Source organism: Mytilus trossulus, chromosome 1, assembly GCF_036588685.1.
Source record: "Mytilus trossulus isolate FHL-02 chromosome 1, PNRI_Mtr1.1.1.hap1, whole genome shotgun sequence".
NCBI classification, from domain to species: domain Eukaryota; kingdom Metazoa; phylum Mollusca; class Bivalvia; order Mytilida; family Mytilidae; genus Mytilus; species Mytilus trossulus.
The window spans coordinates 76,321,390-76,337,425 of NC_086373.1; the positions used below are offsets into that span (position 1 = coordinate 76,321,390).

General features: G+C 30.7%; 1 protein-coding gene across 1 annotated transcript; it reads left to right on the plus strand.

The window, feature by feature from the left end:
- The first annotated feature begins 1,991 nt into the window (after positions 1–1,991).
- Positions 1,992–15,519, plus strand: LOC134685353 (ankyrin repeat domain-containing protein 16-like). The gene is made up of 8 exons (XM_063545050.1): positions 1,992–2,060; positions 3,924–4,254; positions 4,629–4,751; positions 5,753–5,850; positions 13,731–13,882; positions 14,407–14,565; positions 14,920–14,998; positions 15,334–15,519. The coding sequence occupies exons 2-8, from the start codon at positions 3,932–3,934 to the stop codon at positions 15,492–15,494; spliced, it is 1,095 nt and encodes a 364-aa protein (XP_063401120.1). The 5' UTR covers positions 1,992–2,060; positions 3,924–3,931; the 3' UTR covers positions 15,495–15,519.
- The last annotated feature ends 517 nt before the right edge of the window (positions 15,520–16,036 follow it).

The following is a 16,036-nucleotide window of genomic DNA, read 5'->3' on the forward strand; positions in this document are numbered from 1 at the left end:
CAGAAGTAGCAAATTAGTATGGCAAGTCGTTCTCGTCAAAACTATATGGATTTTGATATAAACATAAGGAGATGTGATATGATTGCCAATGAGACAACTATCATTTATATTAGTTAGAACACTTCTGGAAGGAGTAATGACCTTATTAGACAAATTTTACACATTTTTTGTCTATAATTTAAAAAAACAAAACTGGAAGTGATACAGTAGAGATCGAAACACTGAATCCATTAAAATGACCAGCATTCCACATACACAAAACCAAAAAAGGTATTTTAGTACACCAAAAGCATTAGAAATGACAAAAGAAATGCACTTCTGAAAATAGAAGGAATCTAGAAACCGATACTTCTGAAAAAGCAGACATTCTAAACCAACAAATACATTAAGTACTCAATAATAAACCATCGTATTCTTCATAAAGGCCTAATTCCATACAAAAATATGCCAGAAATAAAAATCACATGATCAAGGATGCGTGGCTTATGAACTTCAAATCTGATATATGCAATGTTCTTACCATCACATAGAAAAAGTAACAATTCAAACAAGGTTATATCCTTAATAAACATACTCTAAAATCAGTAAAACCTGCAAAATTACTTCATATAACCTTAGAGTCAAATTTAAAATGAAACAATTACTACAACTGTATGGTATAAAGTACATACAAATCTCCCTTTGCTTTCTGAAGAGCAACTTTAAAATACCAAACACCAACATCAATTCCCTGATAATAATTCTAGAAAACACCAATCCGGCACAAAAAGTAACAACTCTTTACTGACATCGATAGCATTAATATGTACCATGAAATAACATGCTAACAAGATTGCAGAAAACTACAGACATATATGAGGGTTTGGATGGGGTTAAATGATTAAAGAATAATGCCCTTAAAAAATGAAGATTAGAGAATAATGAGCCAAAAAATAGAAGATTAGAGAATAAAAGGGTTAATTTTTGGAAGATTAGAGAAAAAAGGGGTTAATTTTTTAAAGATTAGAGAAAAATGGGGTGAAAATTAAATGTTTACAGAATAACAGACCCCCCCATCCAGATCCTCATATATGTTGATAACCATCGTTTTTTACTACCTTCATGGCAAATATATTGTTTATTTCCAACATAATAAAACACAAAAAAAACCAACATGGAATTTAACCAAAGATGGAGAACAGGGTCTTCTTTTATTTATTGGATACCTAAATTTCATAAGTGCCAGTATAAACAACGATACATTAAATCATAATGCTAAGTCTTCCAAGTATACTCGAAACCAAACATCTTTCTGAATTATTAACATCAAGTGTAGCAAAAAACAGCTGGGCGGTTTGAATTGATTGTAGATACTTAAAAATACAAAGATCTCCCAGATTTCATACCAACTAACTCCCTTTCCTCTTGCAATATAGTATTAAGACAACGACTTTTCTACTATTTACAAAGGTATTTGCCATTCCAAACTCAAATACAAGAATTAACCCTGCTATATTTTCATGCTGCATTTCTTGATTGATAAGATATTTGTTACAAGATATTATAATCGAACTGTAAATAAAGGATGCGCCAGATACATATGTGGTGCATGATCTGCGTACCGTTCTGGATCACACGAGACCACCCCCAGTTTTTTCGTGCTAGTTTATAGTTAACCCTGATGTGTTGTGTAAACTATTGTTTATCTTTTATTTTATTTTTGCATTGACATCGTCATTTCTTTTTCGGCGTATGAGTTTGAAGAGGCTTTGAATGTCCCTATGGTATCTTTTGTCTCTCTTTTACCTTCAGATGAAAGTTTCAAACTGTAAACCGAAAAATGACTACAAGATAATATCTATTAAATGTTAACGGGGCCAAAATTGCCAGTCCGCTTCTTGTAGAAGAAAGAAACTAGATTAATGTCAAAAGATATTGTGTGTCAAAAAATACAAAAATGCCTTACAAGTGTTGCTTATATTAGACGAAAATTAACACTTTACCTGTGAAGGCTAATGTAATATTAAAACTTACTTCGGAGAAATGTTTCCGTGTCAACTTGTAAAGAAGTTCAGCAAAATGTAATAATATTAATACTAGACAATATTATACATCATGTACATAGAGATATAAATCATAAGATCGAGTATCAATAATTCACCATTTTAATGAATTTTATGAGGGTAGCATACTCAATTTGCATGAATCTAACTGTCAGATTACAAAAATCAAGGATTTGTAAAGTAAAATCCTTGCAAAAATGCAGCTGGTCTTTGAGTTGAAGCTTTTAACAACCTTTAAAACCTCTCTTAATATAAAACTATCATTATATAACCCTTTAGCTTTGGAATATCACTTGCAGTGGCGGATCCGGAAGGGGGGTCCAGGGGTTGGAACCCCTTTTTTTTGGGAAGATCTATGCATTTAAATGGGAGCATATAGTTGGAACCTCTGCTTTACTCTGAGTTGGGACCCCCTTTTTAAAATGGCTAGATCTGCCCCTAACTTAAAAAGCAGACCTTTTTTGACAATATTAGAATTTGTTATACAGTTCTTTTTTTTTCAGTTTGAAAAATATGCCACTTGCAGGTTTTTTTCATGCATACATATGAGAGTCATAATGGTGGCGGTATCACAATTTCCTGAGAAATTCAAGAAAAACGTGATATCCCCAAAAACAAGCTGATATATCCAGAAAAAAAGTTTTTTTTATAGTTTAATCACCAGTCATAATCTGACACGTTTAATCACAATTATAAGGTAACAAACAAAAGGGGCGAAATAAGCCATAAATAAGTTGATCAATCCAATATAGTTTGTGATGACAGTAATTAAAATCAAATATATTTTTTTTGTTTTTTTTTAATATTTTCAGAACATTAAAGAAGTAAAGAAAGTCCCTGACTTAAGCGACTGTATGATGTCAAAAAATATAATGATTATAATTCAATAAATCTTAATTTATCTATTTAATGAGCTATATTTCCTGAACTGTAAAATGAATATATATGCATTTTATACAAGTAAATATTTAAGATATCTCTTAAATATTCAACAATTGTATACTGATCCTTTGTCATTTTTTGTGTCTTTTGTCCTTTGACTTTCTGTTTGCAAACATACATTTGTCAGCTAGGTCAAGTTTTTACCGACTAAAAAGTTTTTTATTTTTTTATTTTAAGGAATACCTTATTAATTATCATGGATCAAAATTTAAGAATTTTTAGTAATATAAGAAACATTTTAGGACCTTTAATCAGTCAGGTCAGGTCACATAACCACACGCTTTTGATACTTTTTTGCTATATTGTAATTGTTCTTATATTTATGTACGAATAATCAATTGGTCTTATCTTATTATATTTCAAATTTGAGAGAAATATTAATATGATGAAATAAAAAAAAAAGTAATTAGCATTTTCATTTGGTCCTCACATGGTTAACGTTGGTTAAGTCACATTACCGCTATCTTTTTCCCCCCTGTATTCATTGTAAACAATGGTATAATCTTATAATATTTCAAATTTCGGAGAAATATTCCGAGAAATAAAAAAGTAATTCGAAATTTCATTTGGTTCTGTCATTGTCGAGGTCTTGTCAGTCAGCGATGGTCATTTCACGTTTTTGCAAGTTTTTGATTTTTTTTTTTTATAAAACTCCTGTATTCAAAGATGACTTCTTATTTTATATTTCAAATTTGATATAATTCCTTTGAAAAATAAAAAAAGTTATTAGCATTTTTATTTGGTCCTGTCATTGTCGATGTTGGCCCTGTCATTATCAGCGTCGGTCAGGTCATGTTTTCTAACGTTTTAAAAAAAAGAAATATATTTATTTATACTTACATTGATATATTAAATGATAAAATCTTATTATATTTTAAATTGTAGATTAATCCTTTGAGAAATGAAAAAGATATTTCAATATTCAATTATTTTTTTCAGTGCAAGGAATGCATGAAATTGACACAAATGTTATTTTCAAGGCAGCTCAGCAAGGAAATATAAATTTATTCAAAGATTTAGGGAAGAAAGAATTATCATCATGGCTTCACAAGACATATTCGAAGTCTGGAGACACAGTTTTACATTATGCCTGTAGATTTGGTCACTTAGAGCTGGTGAAAGTTTTATTGGACAATGGTGCTGATTTAGAATCATCAAACTTTGATGGAAAGAGAGCATTACACGAAGCTGCACAGTATGATTGTTTAGGTTGTGTGCAATATTTATTGAGTTATGAAGCTCAAGTGGACAGTTTGAAAAGAGCTGATTGGTAAATTTATAAGGTAGTGTTAAACACAATTTATAATCTCATCAGCATCTTATGAGATCATGTTAACTAAATAGATATATGTGTTCTTCAAATGACACCAGATTTAGTTGAAAATGATTGAATGAAACCATTCTACAACCACTTTATTTTCTTTATTTTGACCAATACTATTAATACCTTTTTATTAGTAATTATTACTAAATCAATGTCTTTGTTAATCATAGCTTTAGAATTCAAAATTGATTAAATATATTAAAATTTGGAAATGAATTTAGTTGATACATACAAGTACTTGGTGACTTTAGATAACAGATATATATATACTAGACTGTAGCATTGACTGCTCACAGTATTTATGTTTGTTTATTTTTTAGGACACCTTTGATGTTAGCTTGCACAAAGTCAAATCTGAGAATTATACAAGCCTTGTTAGACAAGGGAGCCAACCAGACTCTCAGAAATAAAGATGGATGGAATTGTTTCCACATAGCTACAAGGTACATATGGCTTAAGTAAAGTACTGTGTTAGCAAATCTTACAAAATTTGTGTTTTGTAACTTGTTTTCTTCAGAGGATCTGATTGCCATTTATGAGAGCCGAACTATTCAACATTACAGAATAAAATGCATTCCAGGTAATATTTTCAAAACCGCACACTACTCTAGAATTGTTGTCATTAGTTGAATAAGTTGTACATTTGCTTTCATTTTGTTGTACAAACAATGAATCTGAAACATTGATTTGTGTTTTACTTTAACGTTTAACTCCTTTTTCTCTTATTTTTACTTGGGATCTCACACTAGATGCTCCCTACAGAGGTTGGAACTTGGTCAAAGTGATGCAGACCAAATATATTTTATAGAAGCAATCCACATACTTTCACTTATATCTATATATTTATATATTTATGAAGAGTAACTACATGAACTACTAGTATAGGAAAATAGAGGCATTTTATAAATCACAACAGTCTCTGAAAATGTTCTATAATAGCATAAATGTTCCTCATATATTGGTCCAAGGACACAGTTATCGTCCTTTGGTTTTCGTTGTCTACGAATATAGTCCCTAGTGTAAACAGTGTATAACTTGCATGTTTTATTTAATACACTTTCCCCAATTTATTTCTTTATATTAAATGCATGAAATATTAAGTAGGGGGATGTAATTACATGTCAAAAAAATTTGGGTGCTGAAACTTTATGTTAAGTAGTGAATTGGTCCAGTTCTAAAAGGTCAAATTTTATCACGTCTAGAGCTGTCAAACTGAATTTTACACCCCTTTAACACAGAATTGTCAATATTTTGAGTTAGAGCTGGGAGAAGTTTCTATAATTTTGATATTATTTGTCTCACTGGTAGTACACTACACTGTAAAAATATTTTTGAGAAAGAGCAAGTGCGATTTTTTTAATTTGAATTTATTGTCTAAAAGAAATGCACTATGAAATAACTGTGTTCTCGGGCCTATTCAAATAGATTATATTGGTAATTCCAGGGAAGGTCATGAAGACATTTTAGATTTCCTCCATTCAAAGAATTCAGAAGTCTGGGATACCTGTAGTAAAAATGGAAGATCACCATTACACACAGCAGGTATATAAAATGCGATGTCACGTGATGATAAAAGCACAAAATTTTGAAGAATATAAAACATTTTGTAAAACAATAAATATATAAAACGCCTGATAAATTTAAAAGATATACCTGGAAAACACTAATACAGCAGACAGATTAACTATCTTTATCCTATAGTTATGATAGTACATGAAGGGGTAGAATTTAAGATTATTTTTGTGTAATGGCAAGCCGAAACCTGTAGATTGAAAATTCTACTGGTCCGGCTGCAAATCTACTGTAAAAATAGTCATTCTTATGATTCTAGCATACATTTGACCTTAACCTTAGAGTAATTGCAACAGAAGATATTTAAGTTTTAATCTTTTAGCATTATACCCCATATATACACAGAAAAAAGTCCCATAAAATCTTACTCAAGTAAGAATAAAAAATCACAATAAAAATTCCTATGGAAATTTGCATTGAAAGGGAGAAATATCAATAAATTGACACAAAATTGAAAATTTAACATTTCTATTAAATAGAAAGAATGTATTGATTCTTGATATTTTAGCTGTCTTTAGAGTATAACAAACAACTCTAAAGGTGTTTTCATATCTTGTATCAAGCTAGATTCTAGATTTTGTAATTCATTAGTTGACTATTTATTGAATTTTTCAGCATGTCAAGGTAAAGAATCTCAAATTTGATAAACTCGATTAGTCATATATTCTTCTTTTTGTGGTTTAAAGTTTCTTTCAACAAGGCAGATGCTGAACAAATATAATTTACAGATTTAAACAATACCAAATTTTCCCATCATTTTTTTCAAAATGGTCACAAAGCCTAAAACTTGCAATTTCTTTAATGAAACATGCACCAAAAAAATAAAAATATCATTTACATTTCTGTTTTGTACATTTCATGAGCAGAAGACTATATAATATAGTCAAATACAAACTAATAACCCCATCAAAGTATCATACTATATATAAATTTTAAGAAAATCAATAAAAACTGACAGAGTAAGACTCATTTTTGCAGAGTTATCCCCCCTTCTAATGTTAATTTCCGTAGGTACACTCATATTTTTTTTTTAAATTACAAATATCGTCGTAGTTTTCATTGAATTATAGAATTTTTAAAGGAACTGCGGACCGGAGATGATTTCCAGTATTCACTGGATCCGACGACATACTGATATTCATGCTACTCGACAATAGCTAGTTTCTTTTGGACGAAACTTTAAACATATTTGAGACAGGAAAACAGGATATTCCTGTATTTATGACATTTTAGCAGACCGTTGAATTTTGACCCAAAATTAGACGGAACTGGAACAAACTTCAGAGAAAAATTTGGGAACGTAATTATAAATGAATATAGACTAATAACTGGTTCATGATACTCAAACGCTGTCTATACGCATTTTGTTTCATAATTGACCAAATCGTCGCATCGGAATATGTTTTAATCTCTGTTAGCACTTTTGTGGTTTTGTGAAAAGTGCTTTCTTTCACGTCCTCATTTCTATCAAGTATGGCATGCAAAGTTAACATTTTCAGGCAATCCTTTAAAATATAAATTACAGAACTGTGTATAATAACATATATTGTAATTCATATGACATAAGAAGACACCATGTGACAATTTTAATTATTTAATTGTGTAAGTGTAAGAAACAATAATAAAGATCAACAAAATTATCCAACACTTTTATGATCTAAATTATGTATCTTGAGTAATTTTCTGGTTATGGTGTTGAATTTATTTATTTGACTTATGATAAGTAATTGTACCCCGCCTTCCTGTTGTTCTTTTTTAACGACAACGCGTGCTACCTCATATTTTTTGTTTGCAAATTATTCTCTACATAACTTTCCATTTTAAATATGCATGCATGAAGTATTTGTCACTGGATTGTCAGAAAACAACATTTAATCAATCATACCTCCTCCTAAATAACACTACTATAATGTCTTCAATCATATTCAAAAGAATAACATATTTGTTTATTTTTTAATCAGATATTCACACGTCAAAGAAAATAAAATAAATATTGATAATTAAAGGAAAAAACCGCATCATAGTCAAAGATGTCTTGCTTTTTAGTCTTGTACACTAGACATGTGTTTCGTATCTTGAGGTGTTTACAGCAACAGATCATGGATAATTTCAGTCGTAGTTGGAAAACTCATCACTGACAGTCGAATAAAAAAAAAAGACCATAACAGTCTCAAATTTTTTTTGGGCCAAATACAGCTAAGTTTTATTTATTCATGAATAGATTATGCGTAGTTATTCAAACAATTATAAGTTTTGTTAACAGTTAATTCATAAAATTACGAAAGCCTAATTAATAGTGTCACACATTTTTTTATATCGTAATTAGGGGTAAAAATCTCGTAATCACCAGAAAACTGTCGCGTAATTACACTATAATTTTCTCGTAATTAAGCGATAATTTTCGCGTCATTACAAGATATTTTTTGTTATATCTCGTATTTACAAGATATATAAGAGATAATTATAACGTAATTAAGCAATAATTATGGCGTAATCACAAGAAAACTATCGCGTCATTACAAGATCGGTAGTTTGTTATCTCGTTAAAACGAGATAATTATCGCGTAATAACAGGGAAACTATCTCGTTATTACGAGATAAATATTAAACTGTTGGTTTTCCTGTTTTTCCTGTTTTTTTCTTTCAATTCCGTATTTTAAAAAATTATTTCTTGAAATTTACAATCACACGATTCATTAAATAAAAACCCAGTGGCCAAGAATAAAGGAATAATCGGAATTTTGATTAAGGTAAACCCAGAAAAGTGCTCCGAACGGCCAAAAAATATGAAGAAACTGATTGTTTACCTATTTTTTCTCAAATGCAAAATAAAACTGAAAACACTTACATTTTAATATAATTTTGGTACACGTTAATTTACACTTGGGTGTACAGGAATAGGTGTGTTTTGTTGTTGAGTTGGACATGATGTACAGTTGAGATTTCCCAACTATATTCCACAATGAGCTGCTTATTCAAATAGAAATGTTGTCACCAAATGCTTTGTAAAATAGAACACAATCATAAACGTTTATTATATATGTTGGCCCCTCTACAAAATGACGCAAGCGTACTGTTTTACCCGTGTCCATTGGACCACCCGTCCCTCACGTAATCGGTATATAGGATGTAGCTTTGGATTTATAAAACTTAATTCGAAGTGCTACATTTACTTTATGTTAACTTTAAAAAAAAAAAATATATATATATATATACCAAAAGTGCGCATTTTAGTGAAGACTTTTTTTTTAATGACAGTTTGCTAAATTTGTTATTTTGAAAAACATATAAAGACACGCAGAGCACATAGTCCGATTTCCTCCTTCTACAGTGTACAATTTCAAGATGGACATTTTATAATGTACCGAGTGTTTTACTTATAGAGGATGCATGTATTTTTTTATTGTATTTTTTTTTTTACGAATGACAGAATATATATACCAAAAGTGCGCATTTTAGTCAAGACTTTTTTTTAATGACAATATGCTAAATTTGGTATTTTGAAAATTATATAAAGACACGCAGAGCACATAGTCCGATTTCCTCCTTCTACAGTGTACAATTTCAAGATGGATATTTTAGAATGTACCAAGTGTTTTACTTATAGAGGATGCATGTATTTTTTTATTGTAATTTTTTTTTACGAATGACAGAATATATATATATATATATACCAAAAGTGCACATTTTAGTCAAGACTTTTTTTTTAATGACAGTTTGTTAAATTTGGTATTTTGAAAAATATAAAGACACGCAGAGCACATAGTCCGATTTCCTCCTTCTACAGTGTACAATTTCAAGATGGACATTTTATAATGTACCGAGTGTTTTACTTATAGAGGATTCATGTATGTTCTTAAGATTTTTTTATTGTATTTTTTTTACGAATGACAGAATATATATACCAAAAGTGCGCATTTTAGTCAAGACTTTTTTTTTTATGACAGTTTGCTAAATTTGGTATTTTGAAAAACATATAAAGACACGCAGAGCACATAGTCCGATTTCCTCCTTCTACAGTGTACAATTTCAAGATGGACATTTTATAATGTACCGAGTGTTTTACTTTTAGAGGATGCATGTATGTTCTCAGATTTTTTTATTGTATTTTTTTTTTTACGAATGACAGAATGTTGAACTTACATTTAATACAGTTTGCAAGGTTTTTTCTGCAACTATGCACACTACCGAAACGTTTACATCATACAGAGAATATACTATTATTATATTAAAACATGTATTTTTCATCTTCCACTTTTACAACCGACGGAATGTTTTTATTAGTAAACGAAATTCGTCTTTTAGACACAACAGTTTCAAATTGTACTGTATCGTCCTGAACAAGCCTGAAATATTTGCCACTGGACATTTGCAACCTCAAATCAATCAATTCAAATTGTACTTGAAAATCACTGTTCACCCAATAACATTTTTGAAGCAGAATATGCATTGAACCTGTTAGTTGGAAATAAACTAAATGATTTAAATCATTAAAATTTATAGGAAATTTACGAAACCAGACAGGGAAAACGAAAACAAAATAACAAACACCATTCAGATCCCGTTACATGTTTTTTCAATACCTCTCAGATAAAAGCACGTTACTCTTTATTAAGTAATGTCATCCTTTTTCTGCCAAATTGTATGCATATCGGTTAACTTTATAGCAATTTATCTATAAAAAAAACAAGGATGGTGACATGTGTCTCTATACATTCACAGGCTCACAAAAAAATCACTGAAATTGTTAGTTTTTAGTCTTTCTCCATATATAAGAGATCGTACTAAATTAGTGACTAGGTTTGGAATATATTTTTCGTTATCATGCCATTTTGGGGAATTTTCTGCGACTGTCATACAAGTGAAAGGTTTGACTAGCCATAAAACAAGGCCCAATCAACCATTTTCTACATAATCAAATAAATCTTATCATAAGAAAATGCCTGCATCAATTTGGAATATAACAGTTGTTATTCATTTGTTTGATTTTGCAGTTATATTAAGGACTTTCCTTTTCAATACTCCCTAGGGGTCATTTTTTTGTTTGTTTTTTTACTTTTTATTAGCACTTTCTTTAATCCTTTGATTAACTCATTTATTAGATAATTGTTTTCTTGCTTAATTTTAATAATTTTAATATACATTTTTGTCTCCTTTTCTATTCCTTTTCTCCTTTCTCCTGCCCCTTCTCTCCCTTCTCCCGCCCCTCTCTCCCATGCTCCCAATACCCTGTCTAGACCCTCATTAATATACAGTTTTGTAAATCATTTTCGCCATCAATGATAATCGTTGCCATAAATGTTAATTTGGCATGCCATACTTGATAGAAATGCGGACGTGAAAGAAAGCACCTTTCTTAAAGGGGTCAATGAAGATGAATCCGGGATGAATCGCCTAGTTTGTACATTCCAGGGCGACGACCTCGTCATTTATAAAACAAAATACATGTTTTTCAAGGTAAAGATGTACTAAAATTAAAGAATATTTATGCAAAATGTGTTCCTGTTAAGAAACCACCATTCCTCTGAGATTACATTCTCAACAAAGTCTAACAAAGTTTTGCAGTTTTTACGCTACAAAAGACATGTTCATGCTTTGACATGATTAACATCTGTGTCACAGGGTTCTTAATATTGAAATTTAGTATAAAAAAAAAGAAAAAGGGAACTGTTCTAGTATGAACAACTTATCAAAAAACTTCTTTCACATTCCTAAATGTCTTTGCAGTTTGTTACAGCTCCTTCTGATTTTGGTCAAAATTCGACGGTCTACTAAAATGTTAGTCCAAATAATTATGACATCTGGAAGGAGGAAGGCGTCCCAGAAAAAAAAAAAATAGCCTTGCCAGACGTCATAATTTATTTGGACTACTAAAATGTCACTTTTAATCCATGAATATTAGAAACTGGAATATCCTGTTTTCCTGTCTCAAATACGTTTAATTTTAGTCCTAAGGAAACTAGCCATTTTCAAGCATGAAGATAAGTCTGTCGTCGGATCCCAAAGAATACCAGAAATCCTCTCGGGTCTGCAGTTCGTTTAAAATTTTGATGATTTAATGAAAACTACGAGTAGATCCGAGTAAGACGATTTTTTTAGGCCTTTTTTTTAACTGTTTTTTTAAATGTTTGACTTTGAGATTACCTATGTCACACTTAAATATTTGAATTGCATCAACATATATATTCAATGAATTTCTGGTATATATATCATCTTGGGCCGCAGGTACGATCATATTTAATATACAAAAGAGGTACATGTATGGAAAATGCCATTTTCTGACTCTTGCGAATCTTGATGTACTTTTGGAAAAAGAGCTTGAATAATATCATTAAGAGTTCTCTGGTTATGGGAGTTGTCCTCCGGATAGCATTTTGTCCAGTGAATAGCTGGACAATCCTTAACCAGTTTTTGAACAACACAATTTAACCTCTGGATAGCAATCCACTGGATAAACATTTATCCAATGGACAAGCTTATCCAGTGGATAACTTTATCCAGCCTTTTGAACAATCGGGCCAAGATCTCAAGTTTTCTTCCAGTTAGATTTTATGGGATTTTTCTGTGTATATTTAGGGCTTAAGAACTAAAACATTTTTTGTTGCTATTAGTTTGAGGTTAAAACTTAGTTTGACTGGACTAAAATGACATTCATTTGACAAACACTTATATAAATGATATATTTTTACTTTTATTTTAATGCTTTCTTTTACATATTTATTACAAGAAAAAGAGAGTCTCAATCCTGATTTTGATAAAGGCTTTGACAATCTCAATGAATTTCTTTATCAAAATCAGGACCAATAACAGAAAAAATGTCAACATTGTCTTCCACATCATCATAATCCTCACGGCAATCATAGGGTGCCTGACTGGGTCCTCTGAAGCACTGCCCAGAAATCTTTAACATTTCAATAGCTGGGACAAATTTTTCACATGTTATATATTTCGCTACATTGCGATCGACTATATTATTTAACAATTCCCTATCTTTTTCTTAGAATTTTTATATTTACGTTTCCTTTTGTCAATTTTATAAACTTTATTCCGATCTTCCTCTTGAAAAGCACTAATTTATTTTTTTGTATGGCAGTTCTCCAAAAGTTTCCACATTTTGTGTTGTTTTGAAGGACGCCAAGTCAACAGAGATATTAATTAACTTGATCAATTGTAATACTTAATAACTCAGTACTGTGTAATTGATTTTGCAGGTAAATTTGTTTGCAAACTAACTGATATTGCGAGTTAATCAGTGAGTTTTATTGACAAATTTCTACTGGTCTATCAGACCACCAGCTGACAAAATCTACTGGTCTGACGGAAATTTCTACTGGTCTCAGACCACTGAAACAGCGCCAATTTCGACCCCTGAGTACATGTATACTGTAAATTCAGATATTTTTGTGATTGTAATTTGATAGGTTTCACAAAAATAAAAATTGGAATTTAAAATTAATATGGATATAAAGCCTCTCCTAATATTAATCATTAGACAATTACAATGATAAATGTACACAAAATTTTCCTAATTTACTGCATGGTTTCAAATGAAAGTGTTTGTAAATAGTTTATTTTATAATGTAAAATTTACCTCTTGCATAGTTGATTGACTTGTTTGCTTTTTAACAGCCAGTGGCAAATATTTCATGCAAATTTAAGATAGAAAAATTAAGATAACTAAACAATTTCCAAATAAGGAAATTTAGTAGAGTGGCCTAATTTCACATACTTACATGTTGTATGAAAATTGGCTGACCCTGTTGCTTATGAATTTATTTTTGCATATTAATCCTGGCTCTTATCTTATGTCTTTTCAATCCTATCCATATTTTCCTCCATATATCTTTCAGCTTTACATGGCTGTACCTCAGTGGTCTGTTTTCTTGTAAAGAATTGTGCCTACCAAGTAGACCAGAAAGACAGTTGTGGAAGTACACCTTTAATGGATGCTTTAAGATCAGGCCATACTGACATTGCAAAGCTTTTATTAGACATTCAAAAGGTGATAATTTAATAATTTAGAGTATTTTCTTTCAAGGTGTCATGGAAATATTTTATTTATTTTCTTTTAAACATCATGCAAGTGATTTGAAATATGCTAACCAATGCCTAATTTTAAAGTAAAAATTGCCATTTTCTGCTTCTCTCTAAAGAAATATATGCAATCAACCACATGTTTCCTTACAAATCAATTGTTTTAAGTTTTATTTTATTTCTTCTTGATCAGATTTTTTATTTCTAGTTTTTATTGAGGAGTCAATTTTCTTTCAAGATAAATTTCTAAAGCAACATTAAGTTTGTTTAAAAGAAAACAGTTACAGCAGAATTAGGATTTTCTTTTCACCCTTTACAAATACACTTGGTGCTAGATCTGATGAAATTGGTCTCTAGTTGATTCTAATCAATAATTTCAGGCTGATTTAACCTCAGAAGATAATGTAGGGTACCAAGCACTGCATCAAGCAGCCCAAGCAGGATGTATAGATTCTGTCAGGTTCCTTATAGAGGATATTAATAATCTTTCAGGCTGATGTAACCTTAGAAGATAATGTAGGGTACCATGCACTCCATCAAGCAGCCCAAGCAGGATGTATAGAATCTGTCAAGTTACTTATAGAGGATATTAGTTTGTCACCAAATACAGTGTCCTCTAAAGGCTATACACCTTTGATGGTGGCATCAAAGGTAGAATTTGTGATTTGGATTATTTTTCAAATGTTTTGTCACAATATGACATAATAACAATAGTCTGATTTTAAATATTCCAAGTTTCACTACGGTAACCGTAGTTCTCTTAATTTTTTTTTATGGTCGGAGGGACAATAATAAATCATTATATAATTATGCCCCTTTTGATGAGCATATAAAAATTACTGACCTTAGGATTATTATGCAGCCCTTACTTGAGATATCATGTAGAACATATCAGTAAATTTATACCAATTTATATGACAATGCTTAAAGATTTTACAGTATGTATAGTTTTATTAATACAATGAAACTTGAAACTGTATAAGTGTGTTATTTTTCTGTTTTCAGGAAGGCCAGACTGATACTGTAAGGTTTCTACTGTCTGCAGGTGCTGATGTAAATCATACTGATACGATGGGAAGAACAGGTACTTGAACATGGATAAATATTATCATCATCACTCTCAAACTACTGTGTAAACGATTAAAAGGTCAGATTAAATTGATGCTTTAAGATTTTTATAAAATTTAGCATCCTTGCCCATTTACTTTATCTTAACTTATGATCGAAAATCGAAATATCAATTTGATATTTACATTTACTTGGTTTATAATCCTCAGTAGGTATGTACATCTGGCTGTGTTTAAGACCCTATGGTGGCCTTTGGTTGTTTTATGCTTTAGTCGGGTTGTCATCTCTTTAACACATTCTCCATTTCCATTCTCAATTTCATGAGATACAATGATTCTTTCTTTATTACAGCACTTCACATTGCCAGTGGAGGTCAGCATGCAGACACAGTGAGACTTCTACTGGAACATGGTGCACAAATGCTAAACGACAAAACTGGTACTACCCCAGATAAACTAGCCAGAAAAGACATTGTCAAAGATGTGTTCAAAGTTCATGGGGAAATTACTTGAAACAAATAAAATAATTTAAATTGAATTGTATTTACTTAGTTTCAAGACAAGGTGTATTCTTCCTTAAAATATACGAGACTTGTTTAAATCAATAGCCTACTTGAGATTTAAAAAAAAATCTGTCTTTTATGCTGAAATATCATGGGCATACATGAATCAAGTCTGATGAAATAGATATATTTATGGTATGCAATACCAGAGAAATAATGTATATTCTTGAACAACCTTCAGATAGCCATAAAGGGATTAGTTATTTTCTTTGTAAAAAATATGAAGCATTTGCCATATTGGAATGTACACATGTGGCCTTACTAAATGGACGATAACAAAAGTTGCTTACAAATTAGATTTTTCATATACGGGTACCCACACTTCTCTGGACTGCTTCAACATTGTATTAGGTCGTAGCTGAAGGCTGTATATTGATTTCTACTTCTGAATTTTTAGTTTTATTGATGTTTACTTCACTCACTCTTTTGTTTGTATTGTTAATAGATCATCTCTGTACTCAATACTACTCATCCAACTTAGAATCATATTCA